Here is an 18,028-nt window from a genome sequence, read left to right on the forward strand (position 1 = left end):
GCTTACCTTAAAAAGGAATTTCAGCGAATAAAATAACGAGTTATTTTCTTTTCTTAGAGACTTGCTCTTATTGCAGTTTTTAACTTATCAGTCGATTGGGAACCCAGTGGGATTCACTCATTTTGAAAGCGCAAGGGAACAGTATGAAAAGTGAGTTGAGTCCACCTGATCATTGGAAAGTAATGTCACAATAATTAATGTTAGTATAGATCTTTATAGATCCAAGTACATCTGCCTTGGGAAAAACCGGTGCCTATATTTGGGGTCCTGGGGTTCAAAGAACGTATTTTCATACACTCAGTGATGCATTTAATGTAGATTTCCTCCTGTAACGTGCTGACAATGTTACCACCGGCATTTAAATAATAAAGCTAGGTGGCAAGTGATTTGCCTTCCACCACTAACCTCAAAGTTGAATACTTGAACCTATCCCTCTGTGCTGCAGAAGAAAGATCTGGCAATCTACGTTGGTAAAGATTAGTCAAGAACACCCCACAGAGCTGTTCTACTCTATAATGAGGGGCAGTCTCCAGTCAGGATCAATGCAAATGGCAACAGCTCCCCCCTCCAAATGTAATAAAATACAAATTGAGAATACGTATCATTGTTGGAAGAGCTAAGTGGATGACTAGAAGTATCGCCCCTCAAGAAAAGGCCAAGCGTTCGTATCAAACGTAGATTCCATCTTGAAAGCCTTACAGTTTTCTTTTTTACTAAATCATTTTATTGGGGGCCCTTACAGCTCTTCTAACAATCCATACATCCATTCTATCAAACACATGTGTACATAGGTTGCCATCATCATTCCCAAAACATTTTCTTTCTGCTTGAGCCCTTGGTCTTTGCTCATTTTCCCCCTCCTACCCTCATGGACCTCCAGTAAATGATAAATTATTATTATTTTCATATCTTACACCATCTGCTGTCTCCCTTCACCACGTTTCTCTTGTTCGTCCCCCCTGGGTGTGGTGGAGTTATACGTTGGTCATTGTAGTCAGTTTCCTGTTTCTCCTCCTTCTCCCCCACCTTCCCCCTACTCTCATGGTATCGCTACTCCCATTACTGTTCCTGAGGGGTTTATCTGTCCTGGATCCCATGTGTCAGGAGCTTGTAACTGTACCAGTGTACATGCTCTGGTCTAGCCAGATTTGTAAGGTGGAACTGGAATCATGATAGTGGGGTAGGGGGGAAGATGGGGGATGGGGGAAGGAAGCATTAAAGAGCTGGAGGATTGTTGTGTGTTGCACTGGTGCTATGCTGCTCCCTGGCTGACTTGTTCCTTCCTTGTGACTCATCTGTGAGGAAATGTACAATTGTCTATAGATGGGCTTTGGGTCTCCACTCTGACCCCCATCATTTGCACCAATATATTTGTTTGTTTGGGGTCTTCTAATGCCTGATACCTGATCCCATTGACACCTCATGATCACATAGGTTGGTGTGCTTCTTCCATGTGAGCTTGTTGCTTCTCTGCTAGATGGACACTTGTTTAACTTCAAGCCTTGAAGACCGCAGGTGCTACATCTTTTAATAGCCATGGACGATCAACTTCCTTCCATATTTGCTTATGCACCCATTTTTACTTCAGTGATCGTGTTGGGAGGGTGAGCATCACAGAATGCCAGGTTATTAGAACGTGTTCTTGTGTTGACGGCGAACTTGAGTAGTGACCCAATGTCCATCTGCTACCTTAATACTGAACATTTAAGTATGTGTACATAGATCTATATCCTTATTTATATATTTACATATGTGCGTGCCTATAGTTGTACCTCTGTGAACGTCTTATGCCACCTAATGCTTTCTTCTATTTCTTTTTACTTTCCTCCGGTCCAACTGTCATGTTCGACCTTCATATGACTCTCAGTACTTTCTCTCAGCTACATTGAATGAACGCCTTCGTCCAAGTATAAGGTAAAAGCGAAGAGCAGCAAAGGTTGAAGATGCCCAGATGCTGATGGCTTTGAAAAGAAAGACCCAGCATGCACAGTAACAGAAATACAATGCACACATGTTGCTCACCACCGGGGCGAGTGGGTGTGCTGCAGAATCTTTGTCTGTCTGCAGGACAAAGCAGCTGTAGACACATGAGAAGAGTCCACAGCTGAATAGATCGTGACTATGACCAGCAAATTCCCAGAAGAGCCCCTCACTCATTTTCTTCCCCTGCCTCACTTTCTATGTCTCATAAACGCCAAGAAAGAAAGTGATTTTGTGGGTAGGAAGTTGAAAACCACCCCCAGGATAGTTTGGGAGCAGATAATATGTTGCCAAATAGTTTAAGATCATAGGACATAGGAATGAGTCTCAGCTTCCTCTTCATATTCTTAAGACTTTGAGTGATGTGTGACTTAGTGCGACCTGTGATCTCGTGAGAGCCCTGCCCTGGTGGGTCCTGTAGCTCGCATGCGAGGCAGCAGCTCTTCCCAGAGGACTTAGGAGTAGAGAAGATGATTTGACTGCCATCTAGTCTTAGGATAAAATGGCGGGACAGCTCTACGAGGCTGTCGTTGAAGTTTAAAGGCAGGAGACTTTCCTGTAGCTATCTGTATAATTGAGCTCATGTATTTTTTTCTAACTGGCAAAGTTTGAATTGGATTTTTTCTGTAGATAATAAGTTGTGATAGAAATACAGGCTGACTCTACTTTAGCCTTTGCAAAACTGATTTTTATTTTCAATTAAAAGAATTGTTGGGATCCACTGAATTGGTTGTGACACATAGCCACCCCATGTGACAGAATAGAACTGCCCCACAGGACATTCTTGGCTGTAATCTTTAAGGAAGGCTGCCCCCAGCCCATTCTCAAGTGAAACCTGTGGGTGGGTTGAAATCACCAGCCTTCTGGTTAGTGGCCAAGCACTTACTCATTGTGCTACTGGGAATTCTTAATAAAATAATATAGATGACCCCCATCCCACCCCCAATTAGCTCTCTTCTAAAAGTTAAACCCAGCAACAGTTAACTGAGTGTTAAAGATAATTTTTGCTCTGGCCTCTACACACCTACTTAGGAACTTTAGGTAAATCACTTTTTTCCACTTTTTTATTTGTTCTCTAATAAGAAAATATAATTATCCTTGTTTGAATTTTACTCGGTGCATCTATTTTATGCTATGTCCTTAGTGAATCAGAATTGTGTATGTCTCATTTATCAGGTAATATCGTGTAATTTATTACTGTAAATCATAAACATCAAATCTGTCTGACTTACAAAGGTCTGGCAGCATTGCTAATTGAAAGCATTATATTCTACTGAATAATTTATTAAATCCATTTTCTAGGCCTGTTTTTCATAAAACTGTTTGTCTTTATTCAAATTGAAATTCAGGTTTTAAGCAAAATTAGGACTGTGCAAACGAGCACATAAGAAGTGGCTGTCTAATTTTCACTTAAAAGGTTCCTTTTTTCCCCAAATGCCTTAAAAACAAGGCCTTTTAAACAATAGAGATCAATTGTTTGTCAAGACAATGTATTTATTGGAGGCACAAAGAAACATCTTCATGAATACTTCAATGTATAGACTTTTAACATCATTTAAACTATAGACTCATTTGATTTCTAGGAAATGGCCTTTTGGGCCATTTTATGTACTGTAACCATACACAGCTCATTTATGTTCCCTCAGAATAACTGAAAAATCCAGGCATCTTAAATAATGAGGGTTCTACATATAACTCCCTCCCTGGGGGGGATGGGTAACAGAAAAGTGGGTAAAGGGAGACATCAGTCACTGTAAGATATGAGAAAATAATAATAATTTATAAATTATCAAGGGTTCGGGATAAAGGGAGGGTAGGGGAAGGAGGAGAAAATGAGGAACTGATACCGAGGGCTCAAGTAGAAAGAAAATGTTTTGAAAATGATGCCAACATATGTACAAATGTGCTGGACACAATGGATGGATGTATGGATTGTGATAAGAGTTAAACAAGCCCCCAATAAAGTGATTTTAAAAAATAAGGAGGTTAAGTGAAAACATTTATGGAAAAACAATATCGAATGTGTATTTTCTTTATTTTCATAAGAACTAATTTTTCTTAGAATTTACAATTAAGTACAAGCTCAAAATCCATTCATATGTCTGTGGTTTATATATGTCCCTGGTCTACTTTATTTTTTAATCATTTTATTAGGGACTCATACAACTCTTATCACAATCCACAATACATCAGTTGTGTAAAGCACACCTGTACATTCTCTGTCCTCATCATTCTCAAAGCACTCACTCTCCACTTAAGCCCTTGCATCAGGTCCTCCTTTTTCCCCCTCCCTCCCCGCTCCCCTCTCTCCCCTCCCTCATGAGCCCTTGATAATTTATAAAGTATTATTTTGTCATTTCTTGCCCTGTCTGACGTCTCCATCACCCCCTTTTCTGTTGTCCGTCCCCCAGGGAGGAGGTCACATGTAGACCCTTGTAATCAGTTCCCTCTTTCCAACCCACTCAGCCTCTACCCTCCCAGTATCACCCCTCACACCCCTGGTCCTGAAGGTATCATCCATCCCAGATTCCCTGTGCCTCCAGCTCCTATCTGCACCAGTGTACATCCTCTGCTCTATCCAGACTTGCAAGGTAGAATTCAGATCATGATAGTTGGGGGGGGGAGGAAGCATTTAGGAACCGGAGGAAAGCTGTATTCTTCATCGGTGCTACATCGCACTCTGACTGACTCATCTCCTCCCCTAGACCCCTCTGCAAGGGGATCTTCAGTGGCCGACAAATGGGCTTTGGGTCTCCACTGCACTTCCCCCTTCATTCACTATGGTAAGATTTTTTTTTTTCCTGATGATGCCTTATACCTGATCCCTTTGACACCTCATGATCGTACAGGCTGGTGTGCTTCTTCTATGTGGGCTTTGTTGCTTCTGAGCTAGATGGCCGCTTGTTTACCTTCAAGCCTTTAAGACCCCAGACACTATCTCTTTTGATAGCCAGGCACCATCAGCTTTCTTCGCCAGATTTGCTTATGTACCCGTTGGTCCTCAGCAATCGTATCATGGAGGTGTACACCCAATGATATGATTTTTTTGGTCTTTGATGCCTGATAACTGATCCCTTCAGAACCACGTGATCACACAGGCGGGTGCTTTCTTCCACGTGTGCTTTGTTGCTTCTGAGCTAGATGGCCGCTTGTTTATCTTCAAGCCTTTAAGACCCCAGATGCTCTCTCTTTTGATAGCCGGGCACCATCAGCTTTCTTCACCACATTTGCTTGTTCATCCGCTTTGGCTTCAGCAGTTGTGTCGGGAGGGTGAGCATCATAGAATGCCAATTTAATAGAAGAAAGTATTCATGCATTGAAGGAAGACTTGAGTAGAAGCCCAAGATCCTTCTGCCACCTTAATATTAACCCTATAAATATAGGCACATAGATCTATTTCCACATCCTCATATATATTATTTGCATATTACATGTCTTTGTCTAGACCTCTATAAATGCCCTTTGCCTCGTAGCTCTTTCCTCTATTTCCCTTGACTTTCCTCCTGCACTACTACCATGCTCTGTCTCCACCTGGGTTACAGCTATACCTCTTCGTTACCTTACTCTTGATCATTCCCTACCAGGCCTGCCACACCCACTGCACCACCACTTTGGATCCCTCGTTGTTCCCTTTCCCTGGGTTTGTTAACACTTTCTTACCCCCCACCTCCCCTTATCCCTTGTCCCCCGGAACTGTTGGTCCCATTGTTTTTCCTCCAGATAGTTCCTTTTTTGTTTATTTTTTGAAGGTGTATTTTCTTAAGTTGTGATAAATTGAGGTGGGACAGAGACACCCCCACCCTGCCTTTCCCCCGAGACACACATACACACACACACACACACACACACACACACACACACACACACACACACACACCTTAACTTGGTACTCTGCCATACTTGGATTTAAAATCTTTCTGTCACCCAGTCTCCCTTGATGTAATCCTCAACTGTAAAATATGCAAAATAATGTCCACTGCAGAGGGCAAGGGTCCCTGGTGGCACAATGTTTAAAGCACTTTGACTAATAATTGAATTATCAGTGATTCAAACACACCCACCACTCCCGAGTCTGCTTCCATAAATTGCCCCCGTCTTGGGAACCTTTGGCGTTGTTCTCCTGGGTCTCAGTGCGGTACCAGGGGTTCGAATCAACTGAAGAACACGGATGTGTTGTCTGGTTTATTACATGGATTGTCATGAAGACCAAATAAGAGAATGTGCATGAAGCTCCACAAAATATTTGGTACATAGTAAATGCTCAGTAAATGATAGCCATTATGATTATTATTAACAACAGAAAGATCAAAACATGATCAAGTACAAGATCTGGAAAGTAACAAATTATGCAGTTCAGTCACTAAGCCCTACTTAAGGAAAGGCTCACACATGTTCCTGTCGTGAATCAGAAGTGCACTTTGATCCCTTTTTAAAGGACATTGTATGTTAAGTGCTGAGCCACCATCCCAGAAGTTAGCTAGCTATTGGAGTCCACCCAGTGGCAGCTCTGAAGAAAGAACAGGCGGCCTGTGCCTATAAGGGTCACAGCTAAGAAAGCAGTCAGTTCTCCACCGACTCAGTGGGGTCTCCGTGAGTCAGCAGGACTGAATGGCAACTTTGTGTATTTTCGGGCTGAGAGGTGGTCTTGGTCTTGTGCTTGGTATCTACGGGTAAAAATTAAAGGTTGTTTCTCTGTATCTACGTGTAAAAATTAGAGGTTTCTCTAAGAACTTAAAATATTTAGTTAAAAAATTCTAAATGCAGCTAATTTAAGTTTGCCATTGTGTGCTCTGGTTGACATGGTCACTGGAATCGATGGGGTGGCCCTACAAGAACGCATTGAAGTTAACTGAGTCCCTGCAGTCTCTACCTCATTTTCTATAGAGGATGCTTAGAGAACATCCTCAAGGCCGGGGTGCGGTGGGGGGTGAGATGGGGTAAGGGTGGCAAATAGAACTGAATAGGAAACCATTCTGCCCAACTGAAGTTCTCCTGCTTGTTTCCTTTTCCTGGCAAGCTGCCTTACCATTCTGGTGTGCTTCCTGCCTATTGCCAGAGGTGGGGTTGATTCCAGGGAGCACACAGCAGAAAGCTGGGGACTCCTGATTTCTCATCCCCAAGAAGGTACTATTCCTGGGGGACTTCTGCAGTCTTTTTCCTTTGTAAATGCAATTACTATCTTATCATCATTGCAGAGTTTTAGAGTAGGGAGAAAGAATTGTACGTGAAAGTTAAGATTTAATGACGACCTGTGTTTGGGCTTAGTAGTCTGTAACTGATGTGCCTGGTCCCATCTTTTGACTAACCTATGTATTATTACAAAAGTCTATGTGGCAGTAATGTGGTTTAAGCGTTTGTCTGCAGGGTTGGCAGTTCACACCCACTGGGTCATCTGCTCATTTTCAGAGTCTTGAAAACCCAGAGGAATCTTTCTGCTCTGCTCTGTCTGGTAGTGTTGCTCTGAGTTGAAATAAGCTCTGGCTATCTTGGTTTGGTTTTGGTTTGGGATACACGCTTTTGTTAAAAAAAGAGAAAAAAACACTGTGAAGTAGAAATCCCTTCTGTCCCTTTCCTTTGATGCCCTGGTCCCACGTCTGTAATGTAAGTACTGTTAACAGCTGTTTAGAATCCTTGCTTAGAAATGTGATGACTTGCTTTTACAGAAATGAAATTGCTATCTGCATACATACATGCCTTCTTATCCTGAATAGATTTTTTAAACTAGTACTTATAGTAGTACTTCGTTAAAAAAACAGACTTAAGTTTTATGGTCGAACCATAATTTGTTTCAATAATCCTTGTACATATATATTGTGCTTTTGATGGGATTTCTGGTACAAAGGGCAGGCATATTCTTATTTTGATAGGCATTGCTCTAATACCCACTACGGACACACTTTAATTTTCATCATAATTGATACGATTTAGCAGGGACTGTTAAGGTCACTCTGGGTAGGCTGCTGAGACCATTCCGCTGTAGACGTTGAACATTCACATACAGTCTAATAGTTACTGAATTGTCAGGTTTTCCTCAGCCATTTGCTGGCATTTGGTGTAATCATTTTTCTCTGATGTAAATTTCCTGAGAATAAAATTCTTTTAAATGTTAAACTCTACAAGTTCAATCAAAACCCACGATTCTCACCATTTTTAATATCACCAAGAGGTGTCTAGACATAACAATCATTTCTCCTAGGAAATATCATTACATTTTCATATTTTTCTCTGAATCATTTTTGGACACAGGGTCAGTATATGGTCTATAGTTTTGGAGTAATGTATTCATAAACAGTTCTTGGTTGTTGTGTTGTGGGTTGTGATTTTGGGCTGATAACTAGAATCAGTGGTTCAAACCCACCTGGTGCTCTAAGGGAGCAAGACGAGGCTGTCTGCACCTATAAAGATTATTAGTCTAGGAAACCCTGTAGTGGGTCGTTATTGACCTCATAGCAGTTGGTTTAACTTTTCGTCTTTGATTTGTGTTATGACACAAGGTTTTGAACTCTATGTGTAACGAATTTAAAATGGAAACTTACAAGAGTGAGTCCCAAAGTATTGATACTATAGTTCAAATCAAAACAGTGACTTCAGGGGGTATCTGCTAAGCTAGTTAGTTTAGAGTCAAGGTAGAAGTTTGTGGTGATTTTAAAAATTTGTTTTGCCTTTTTTTTATTGGGGGGGTGGTCCCAAACGTATAATCCTGAAGATTTTTTTTTAAAACGATCATAGGGAATGATTATTAAGAAGTTTTAATAATTCCCTTCCCCCTCCCCCATTGTAACAATGTACCTGCCTGTCTTTCTAGAGATGCAAGGTTATCCTGTAAGAATTTCATTGGGAAACCTTACTCAATCTACCTGGCAGCCTCAATCTTGCCCCTTGCATTAGGCCGAATTGTCTAGAGAAACACCAGTGACACTCATAAATGTATATGAAAAAAGTTTATAACCAGAAGCAATTTTATATCAAGAATGCATCTCAACCTAGTCCAACTCAAGTCGATGGGTCGGAGGCTAGTGGCAGGATGATGAAGCAGAAAGGTCACACAGGAAGGAGGTGATCATAGGTCTGTCGCTGCAGGAACATGGCTGGATCCTGACAGCCCCCAGGGTCGGTGGCCCACAAATAATCCCCCCACCCCCTGAAGGCAGACACAGGAACTGAGCAAATAGGAAGGCTAAGGGCAAGAGAGAGAGAGGTTCCCAGTGTCTCTCTTATAAAAAGATCGAACATACCTCTCCCCCACGGAGGCTCCATCAGGATGCGGTCTCATTCATAGGTTGCACTCTACCCCTGTACTCTTATCCAAGTTGACATAAACTATAATCATCAGACCCTTAAAACTTTAATGTTCCCTAAACTCAAAGAACATCTCAAAGAAAGGTCAGATTCCTCAGGTGGCAAATACCTCGGTCCTTGGCTTCATGCAGGAAAGAATTCACGCAGAAGCCTGGTTGGTGATCCAAGTGAGTTTTTATAAAGGATGGGAGAAGTTTCGGTTTTACACAGCCGCCTTCAGGGCACTTCACACCCACAAGTGGCAACCTGAGGCTGGAGAAACCACAGCACAGCAGGTGACTAAATAGAAAAGAGGGTGGTGGGCTCCAGGGCCCTCTGCTGGAAGGCGTGGGTGGTCAACTGTACTGGTTGACCCCAATAGCTGAAGTAAGCCCTCTTAGCCTAGACTGGGGCCCACCCAAATACTGGCTTCCTGTCTCAAGGGCCTGAATTTGCACATGCCCTCCAGCCTCTTTTGGCTTCCAACTTCCTGTAAGGGGGAGGGGGCTTGGCATATGGAGGGACAACTCCTGGTTTCTGCTTCTACCTACCTGACGCAATGTCAGTCCTTGGAGGAAACCAAAATGGCTCTTTTGATTTGGTGTACATTACAGAATTCAGAATTTGGGGGTAAATGGTTAAAGAGATGAAAATACTGCCTTTAGAAGTGTACAGACAAGATATGTTGATACATACTAATATTTTTTATTAGTTAATATTTTTGTTGAATAAAGATTTCTATGATTTTAGAGCAATACTCTGACTTACTAATCTATCTAGCAATCTTAATGGACAATTTCTCCTAACTACATTCATTTTGTTCCCAGGAAGCGTCAGGACAATCATGCCCATGAGAACTCTAGATCGTTCAGGTAATAATTTCATTTTTGTTTTTGCTTATTACTTTTTAAAACTTTTTTTCGAGGATATGTTGAAGGCTCACAGAGCAGATCAAAGTTCTACATTCATCAATTTAAACACATTTTGATTCGACTCATCCACTGCAATGGATTTTATCTTACTTTTTCCTTGTGTTTCCCTTTTTCCATCATTCCTCTTTCTTTTCCAACCAGCTAAACTTGTCCCCGGCTAAAAATTGTAATCTTAAAATGGTTGATTATTCTAATGTAAAGGGCATTCAGCTCCAGGCCAAAGGGTAAGGACCATAGTCTGGGGGAGGGGGTAGTAGTGTCTCACCATTCTCTCTTATCTGATCAGAAAGCTTGGCTTCTTTTATAACTTGGGGGGAGTTTGGTTCCACGTTGCCCCCCCTTTATGTCCAGACCTTCCAGTGTGATCCGTTGCAGAGCCGTTGGTCGTGGTAGCTCGATACTGTCTAGTTCTTCTGTACCCTGTGTGGAGACTTGGCTTGAATGGTTTATGAGTCCACTGCAATAATCCTCTCCATATGTCTTGATTTTCATCAATCTTCTTCCCTCTGCACAGGGAAAAGCCAGCAGTTGCACCTTAGATGCTGCTCCAAGGGATTTTTAAGACCCTAGTTACTCCTCCTCCTATTACGTGTAGGACATTGTCTGTGAACTGTGTGATGGTAGTTGACTTTGGTGTTCCCGGGGACCATAGACCACAGATCCCTTAGGCTTAGAAATTGGTGTCTCTATCATTTGAGAGAGTTATCATTTCATTTTTAAGCTGTCCCTTTGGCTATGTTTTGTTTCCTGAATTTGAGAGGCTTCCGAATTGTTTTCTTCAGATGTGTTCTTTTGCCTTTTCCAAAATTCCCCAATAATCCTTGATTCTGTGGCCCTGATCGGGCTGTACTGTTCACTGCTTTTAAACCATACAATATAGCAGGTGGACTTTACTGTGCAAGTCAAAAACCTTGGTTCAAAGTAGTCCTGGGAGTACTTTAATTAAAGTTATACAATTTTAAAAAATAAAAAACCTTTAGAAAAAGGCTTCCTCTAAATTACTTTTTTGTACCAAAATTGAGCACTCTCTAAAAGAGGCAAGGAGAAATGTATGCTTTGGATTTAACACTAAGTTTGAAATCCATATAATCTAGCAGTGCCAGGAGTGCCAGCCTGGTTGAGCACTTGGCTGCTAACCGAAAGTGTGGCCACTCAAGCTCACTAGCCATCCGGTAGTCTGCTCCTGCAAAGGTTTCAGCCTAGGAAATTTGGTGGAGGCAAGTATACTCTGCCCTATTGTGTCCCTGTGAGTCAGAATTAAATCAGTGGCAGACAACAATGACAATACAGCAGCATAACTAGTTTAATGGCCTCATAAAGTGTCTTTGAAGTACAAAACACTTTCAGTTTACCCAGTGCCTGCCTGGTTATTTCAGATTGATTTTGAATTCCGGGTTGATAACTCTTATGACCGTCTCTTTGTATTTTCTTTTTCTGCAGGTCATTGCATCTCAGTGAAACTGGCAATCCAACTTTACTCTAGTTGATGGGCAAAACTCCTTCCAGACTATTCATTCCCACTTCATCCTAGTCAAAAAGATTCAAATGTCATAAGAAGTCTTTATAGATTTGCACTTAGCTTTCAGATGGACACTTCTGTAATGGAGAGAACTGTGTTACAGCCCCCGTTCAAGGACATGATCATCTAAGGCCCAGAGACTCCCATGTGAGAGTGGAAGTTTCCAAAGAGGAAGAACAATCAACCCGTCTGCAGACACCCCGGAACATGGACGCACCCAAGCTTTCCTAAAGCACAGCACCGGGAGACGCTACATGAGGCTGCAGGGCTTGCACGTGAATTAGCAATTAAGACCTTGTGTAACAAAATGGACAGTGGGGACACCGCTCTAGGACACAAAGCTACCTCAAGGTCTGGAGAAACTGAGAAAGCGTCAGGTAGATGGAGACAGGAGCCATCAGCTGTGAAGATGAGCACTTTTGGCAGTCAAGAAGGACAGCAGCGGCAACCGCAAATCGATCCAGAGCAAATCGGAAACGCGGCGTCAGCACAACTCTTCGGTTCTGGGAAACTGCCCTCACCCAGTGAAGTGGCCCAGCAAGCCCCAGAGAAGCAATATCCCCCGCACCATCCGAGTGCTTATTCATGCCAACACTCGCTCCCCTTTCCTCAGCACGCATTGCCACACGGGGTCATGCACAGCCACAAGCCCCATCAGAGCCTAGAAGGCCCTCCGTGGCTCTTTCCTGGCCATTTGCAATCGGTGGCCTCCGAGGACTTACTTTCGTTTCCGCTACACGGCCACGGTGGTGGCTATCCCCGAAAAAAGATACCCACTCTGAACCCTGCGTACAGCCAATACTCCCAGAAAAGTATCGACCAGTCTGAAGAGGCTCACAAGAAGGAGCACAAAGCCAAAAGGCCCGGCAAGTACATTTGCCCTTACTGCAGCAGGGCGTGTGCCAAACCAAGCGTACTGAAAAAGCATATCAGGTCCCATACTGGTGAGCGGCCATACCCGTGCATTCCGTGCGGCTTCTCCTTCAAGACAAAAAGCAATTTGTACAAGCACAGAAAGTCCCATGCCCATGCCATTAAGGCCGGGTTGGTGCCGTTCACAGAGTCGGCGGTATCTAAATTGGACCTAGAGGCTGGTTTTATTGACGTAGAGGCAGAAATACATTCAGATGGTGAGCAGAGTACAGACACGGACGAGGAGAGTTCCTTATTTGTTGAGGCTTCGGAGAAAATGAGCCCGGGCCCACCGCTCCCGTTGGACATAGCTGGCAGGGGCAGCTACCGTGGGTCGCTGGAAGAGTCCTTGGGAGGGCCCATAAAGGTGCCGATCCTGATTATCCCCAAAAGTGGGATTCCATTGTCGAGTGAAAGCTCTCCGTACATGAGTCCTGATATGCTAGCGAATCCGTCTCTAAATGTTAAAGCCGATGACTCGCACACAGTGAAACAGAAACTTGCACTAAGACTGTCAGAGAAGAAAGGACACGATTCTGAGCCATCTCTAAACCTTCTGAGCCCGCACAGTAAAGGAAGCACAGATTCTGGTTACTTTTCACGCTCAGAAAGCGCAGAGCAGCAAATAAGCCCTCCAAACACAAATGCAAAGTCTTATGAAGAAATCATCTTCGGAAAATACTGTCGGCTCAGTCCGAGAAATACACTCAGTGTTACACCCACCAGTCAGGACAGCTCGGCCTTGGGTAGGAAGGGCCTAATGGAATCATTACCTCACGTAAACACCAGGTTAGACGTCAAGATGTTCGAAGACCCTGTATCTCAGCTGATCCCAGGCAGAGGCGACATGGACCCCAGTCAAGCAGGCATGCTGAAAGCTCCCAAATTCAATAGCGAGACCAGGCCTTCCCAGCTGATGGCGTCCTCTATCAGGAACGAAGGAAAACTCTATTCAGCAAATTTCCAGGGCGGCAACCCAATCCTCTTAGATGCACCTGTGGACTCGTCACCTCTTATCAGAAGCAATTCAATGCCCACTTCTTCAGCAACGAATCTAAGTATTCCCCCTTCTTTGAGAGGCAGCCACTCTTTCGATGAAAGGATGACGGGATCCGATGACGTCTTCTACCCGGGCACGGTGGGCATCCCCCCGCAGCGCATGCTAAGAAGACAGGCAGCCTTTGAGCTGCCTTCGGTACAGGAGGGGCACCTGGAGGTAGAGCACCATGTCAGGATGGCCAAAGGGCTCCCAGGCTCGTCCTCCAAGGAGAAGAAACTGATTCCTGGGTACGACTATGCCTACAAGAGGTGGGAGGACTCGGAGACGCCAAAGCACAGCTCCAGGGACGTCGCCTGCTCGGGTTCCTTAAAACACGGCAGCGAGTATTTCATGGAGTCCTCGGGGCCGCTGCCAGGCGTCCCCACCCTGTTTGGGCCGATGTGTGAAACCAGAAAGCGCCGCAAGGAGAAGAGCGTGGGCGATGAGGAAGACACGCCCATGATTTGCAGCGGAGTCGGGAGCACCCCCCTGGGCATCCTGACGTCAGATTATGACCCCAAACTGCAAGTGCAGGAAGGAGGCAGGAGTGGCTTTGCCGGGGTCGGCCTCGAGAACCCTCCTCTCGGCCATCCCGAGCGCTTTGACGCCGGCGGCCCCCCGCTGCCGTCGGCCAGTCTCTCCCTGGGGTGCGAGGAGTCCCCCTCGGCCGCCGATGCGGACAAGGCGGCCGACCCAGGCGGCCGCAAGCCTCCGGGAAATGTGATTTCGGTGATTCAGCACACGAACTCGCTGAGCCGGCCCAACTCCTTTGAAAGGTCCGAGTCGGCCGAGCTCGTGGCCTCCGCCCCCGATAAAGCCTCGTCACCCTCCGAGGCCGGTGACAGCGAGGTTTCCGAGGCGCCCGTGAGCCCCGAGTGGGCGCCCCTGGGGGAAAGCGCCGAGAGCGGGGGCAAGCCGTCGCCGTCTCAGCGCGGGCAGCAGCAGTCCTACCACGCGCAGCCCCGGCTGGTTCGCCAGCACAACATTCAGGTCCCCGAGATCCGGGTGACCGAAGAGCCTGATAAGCCCGACAAGGAGAAGGAAGCGCACAGTAAGGAACCGGACAAGCCCGTGGAGGAATTCCAGTGGCCGCAGCGAAGCGAGACCCTTTCCCAGCTGCCAGCCGAGAAGCTGCCCCCCAAAAAGAAGCGCCTGCGCCTCGCAGACATGGAACACTCCTCGGGCGAGTCCAGCTTCGAGTCCACGGGCACCGGCCTCTCCCGCAGCCCCAGCCAGGAAAGCAACTTGTCACGCTGCTCCAGCTTCTCCGTGTCCTTTGAAAGAGACGAGAGCATTAAGCTGGGGGCGCCGGCCAGGCCCGACGAGCTGGCGAAGCATCCGGAGTTCCTGACCGTCCCCGCGGGCGCCTACTCTTTGTCCGTGCCTGGGCCCCCCCACCAGAAAGAGATGCGGCGCTGCTCCTCCGAGCAGATGCCGTGCCCGCACCCAGCCGAGGTCCCAGAGATCCGCAGCAAATCCTTCGATTACGGAAACTTGTCGCACGCACCTGTGGCCGGCGTGTCCTCGGCCGCAGTGTTGTCGCCGTCCCGGGAGAGGAAGAAATGCTTCTTGGTCCGGCAGGCGTCCTTCAGCGGGTCCCCGGAGATCGCCCAGGGTGAGGCTGGTGCCGATCAAGGCGTGAAGCAGGAGCAGATGGAGCACCTGCACGCCGGCCTCCGGTCCGCGTGGCACCACGGCCCATCTGCCCTGCTTCCGCCCCTGCCAGCCGAGGACGCCGGGAAGCAGGCCCTGGGCCCCAGTGCCCCGCTGAGTTCTGGGTCCCTGCACCTGGGCCAGCACCAGATCATGCACGTGGACAGCCAGGAGTCTCTGAGAAGCCCCTTGGGGCCGCCCACGTCCTACATCGCCAGCAAGCACGTGTCCGAGCCGCCGCATTTGCTTCCACGTCCAGAGACGATCCCGTATTCTCCGCTCCAGAGCGCCCTGTTTCAGTTCCAGTATCCGACTGTCTGCATGGTTCATCTGCCCGCTCAGCAGCCTCCCTGGTGGCAGGCTCATTTCCCACCCCCCTTTGCTCCACACCCTCAGAAGAGCTATGGCAAACCCCCTTTCCAGGCAGAAATCCATTCGAGCTACCCCTTAGAGCACGTCTCAGAGCACACTGGAAAGAAATCTGCGGATTATGCGCACGCGAAAGAGCAGGCTTACCCGTGTTATTCGGGGACACCGGGGCTACACTCAAAGAGCCTTCCAAAGTTGCCCTCCGACTCCAGCACGAAGTCAACAGACGCTCCCTCCGAGCCGCTTTTCCCAGAGGAGTTTGCCGCGGCCAGCAGTGGGCCCTTACAGTCCTTACCAGGGACCGTGGTTCCCGTTAGGATCCAGACCCACGTACCCTCGTACGGGAGCGTCATGTACACAAGCATTTCGCAGATACTTGGGCAGAACAGCCCAGCGATTGTCATCTGCAAAGTTGACGAGAACATGACACAAAGAACCCTGGTAACTAACGCAGCCATGCAGGGGATCGGACTCAACATCGCCCAGGTGTTAGGGCAGCACGCAGGCTTGGAAAAATACCCCATTTGGAAAGTACCTCAGACCTTGCCCCTGGGCTTAGAATCCTCAATCCCCTTGTGTTTACCGTCCACCTCCGACAGCGTGGCCACCCTTGGCGGTAGCAAGCGCATGCTTTCGCCAGCCAGCAGCTTAGAGCTCTTCATGGAAACCAAGCAGCAGAAAAGGGTGAAGGAGGAAAAGATGTACGGACAGATCGTGGAGGAGCTCAGTGCCGTGGAGCTGACCAGCTCCGATATCAAAAAAGACCTCTCCCGCCCACAGAAGCCACAGTTGGTTCGGCAAGGCTGTGCTTCTGAGCCCAAGGATGGCTCCCAGTCAAGGTCATCTTCCTTCTCCTCGCTGTCTCCTTCCTCATCACAAGACCACCCGTCTGTTGGCACGCCTTCTGGGGAGCCATTCCCAGCCAGCAGGGAGATGCGGTCTGGTTCCAGGGCACCACCTGCCAGGCAGAGGTCCAGTGGGCCTTCGGAAAGCAGAGAGTCATCTGATGAGTTAGAGATTGACGAGACAGCATCTGAAATGAGCATGAGTCCACAGAGTTCTTCCTTGCCGCCAGGAGATGGCCAGACTGAAGGCCAAGGCAGAGGCCAGAAGCTACTGGTCCAGATGTCGGCTGGCCCAAGTGGGAAAGTGTCAAACTCAACCCTTCTTTTCACGGATGTGGCAGATTTCCAGCAAATTCTTCAGTTCCCCAGTCTGCGGACAACAACTACTGTGAGTTGGTGCTTCTTGAATTATACAAAACCCAGTTATGTGCAACAAGCCACCTTCAAATCCTCAGTGTATGCTTCATGGTGCATTAGTTCCTGTAACCCCAACCCCTCGGGATTGACCACCAAGACCACGCTGGCACTTCTGAGGTCGAAGCAAAAAATTACCACCGAAATCTATACTCTGGCTGCTATGCATAGACCTGGAACCGGCAAGCTGACATCATCCAGTGCGTGGAAACCGTTTGCTCAGGTAACAAACTCTCTTTTTGGAAGGCACCCTGGGTTGTGGACTTGATTGCTAGGCCGATGATTGCTAAGTGAAGCATCTCAGGTTTCAGACATACCAGTAAGAGCGAAGCCCGAGCAGTACCCTTATGGTGGGTGAACGAGACCACTGAGGCACACGTCCTTAGGACGGCCCAGAGGAAACGCCAAAGACTCGGGATTTCCTTTGCCTGAGAGCCAGGAAATTCTACCCTGGGGAGAACACCTCTGGGTTCTCCTCCTTTCTGGCCTGGGCTGGGGTCCCAGGAAATGTATTGGGATGTTAGGAACTCAGGGACTGGTAGGAACTCAGGGCTGTAGTACCAGGGATTGGACACTGAGAAGAAAGCAGGAAGGAAGCATGGAGGTGTCTGGACTGAACTTGGAGAACTTTGGAGGGCTTGTTCTCCTTGTTGGTAATTTTCCCCTGGCATTGATTTTCTATATATCTTTCAAAACTCTCCCTCCACCAAGCTATCTTTTAAAAAAATATCTGACTTGTTCTGCCGTGAATAACTGATACTTTGCAGGTAATGTAGTAAAAATATTTATAAAGGGTACTTTGAAATGTATGCTAAATTGTGAATGAAGCCATTGGAGAATTTGCAAATGTGTTTTCCCTTAAGTGATTTTTGAGAGTATTTCCTTAAATAATATGGATTTCAAGATATACAGTATGTATTTCAGGTTTTCCTTAGCTTTCCCAGATTAAGTGGTACCCGGTTATCTTTGTAATGAAATGTATTCGATGGATAGTGCCACATTCTGAATCTATCCCAATCAGGCTCTGCACTGCTAACCACAAGAACAGCTGTTCAAAGCCCCTAGCTGGAGCATAGGAGAAAGATGA

At 46.5% G+C, this 18,028-nt stretch overlaps 1 protein-coding gene across 5 annotated transcripts in view; it reads left to right on the forward strand.

Moving 5' to 3' along the window:
* Positions 1–18,028, forward strand: part of HIVEP2 (HIVEP zinc finger 2) — a 221,223-nt gene that overhangs the window by 183,517 nt on the left and 19,678 nt on the right. For all 5 annotated transcript variants that reach the window (XM_075554451.1, XM_075554455.1, XM_075554454.1 and 2 more), the window contains 2 exons: positions 10,086–10,130; positions 11,631–17,164. In XM_075554451.1, coding sequence (XP_075410566.1) covers positions 12,017–17,164 — 5,148 coding nt within the window. In that variant the 5' untranslated portion in view covers positions 10,086–10,130; positions 11,631–12,016. The remainder of the gene's footprint in view (positions 1–10,085; positions 10,131–11,630; positions 17,165–18,028) is intronic.

The sequence above is a fragment of the Tenrec ecaudatus genome, chromosome 7, assembly GCF_050624435.1.
Source record: "Tenrec ecaudatus isolate mTenEca1 chromosome 7, mTenEca1.hap1, whole genome shotgun sequence".
NCBI classification, from domain to species: Eukaryota; Metazoa; Chordata; class Mammalia; order Afrosoricida; family Tenrecidae; genus Tenrec; species Tenrec ecaudatus.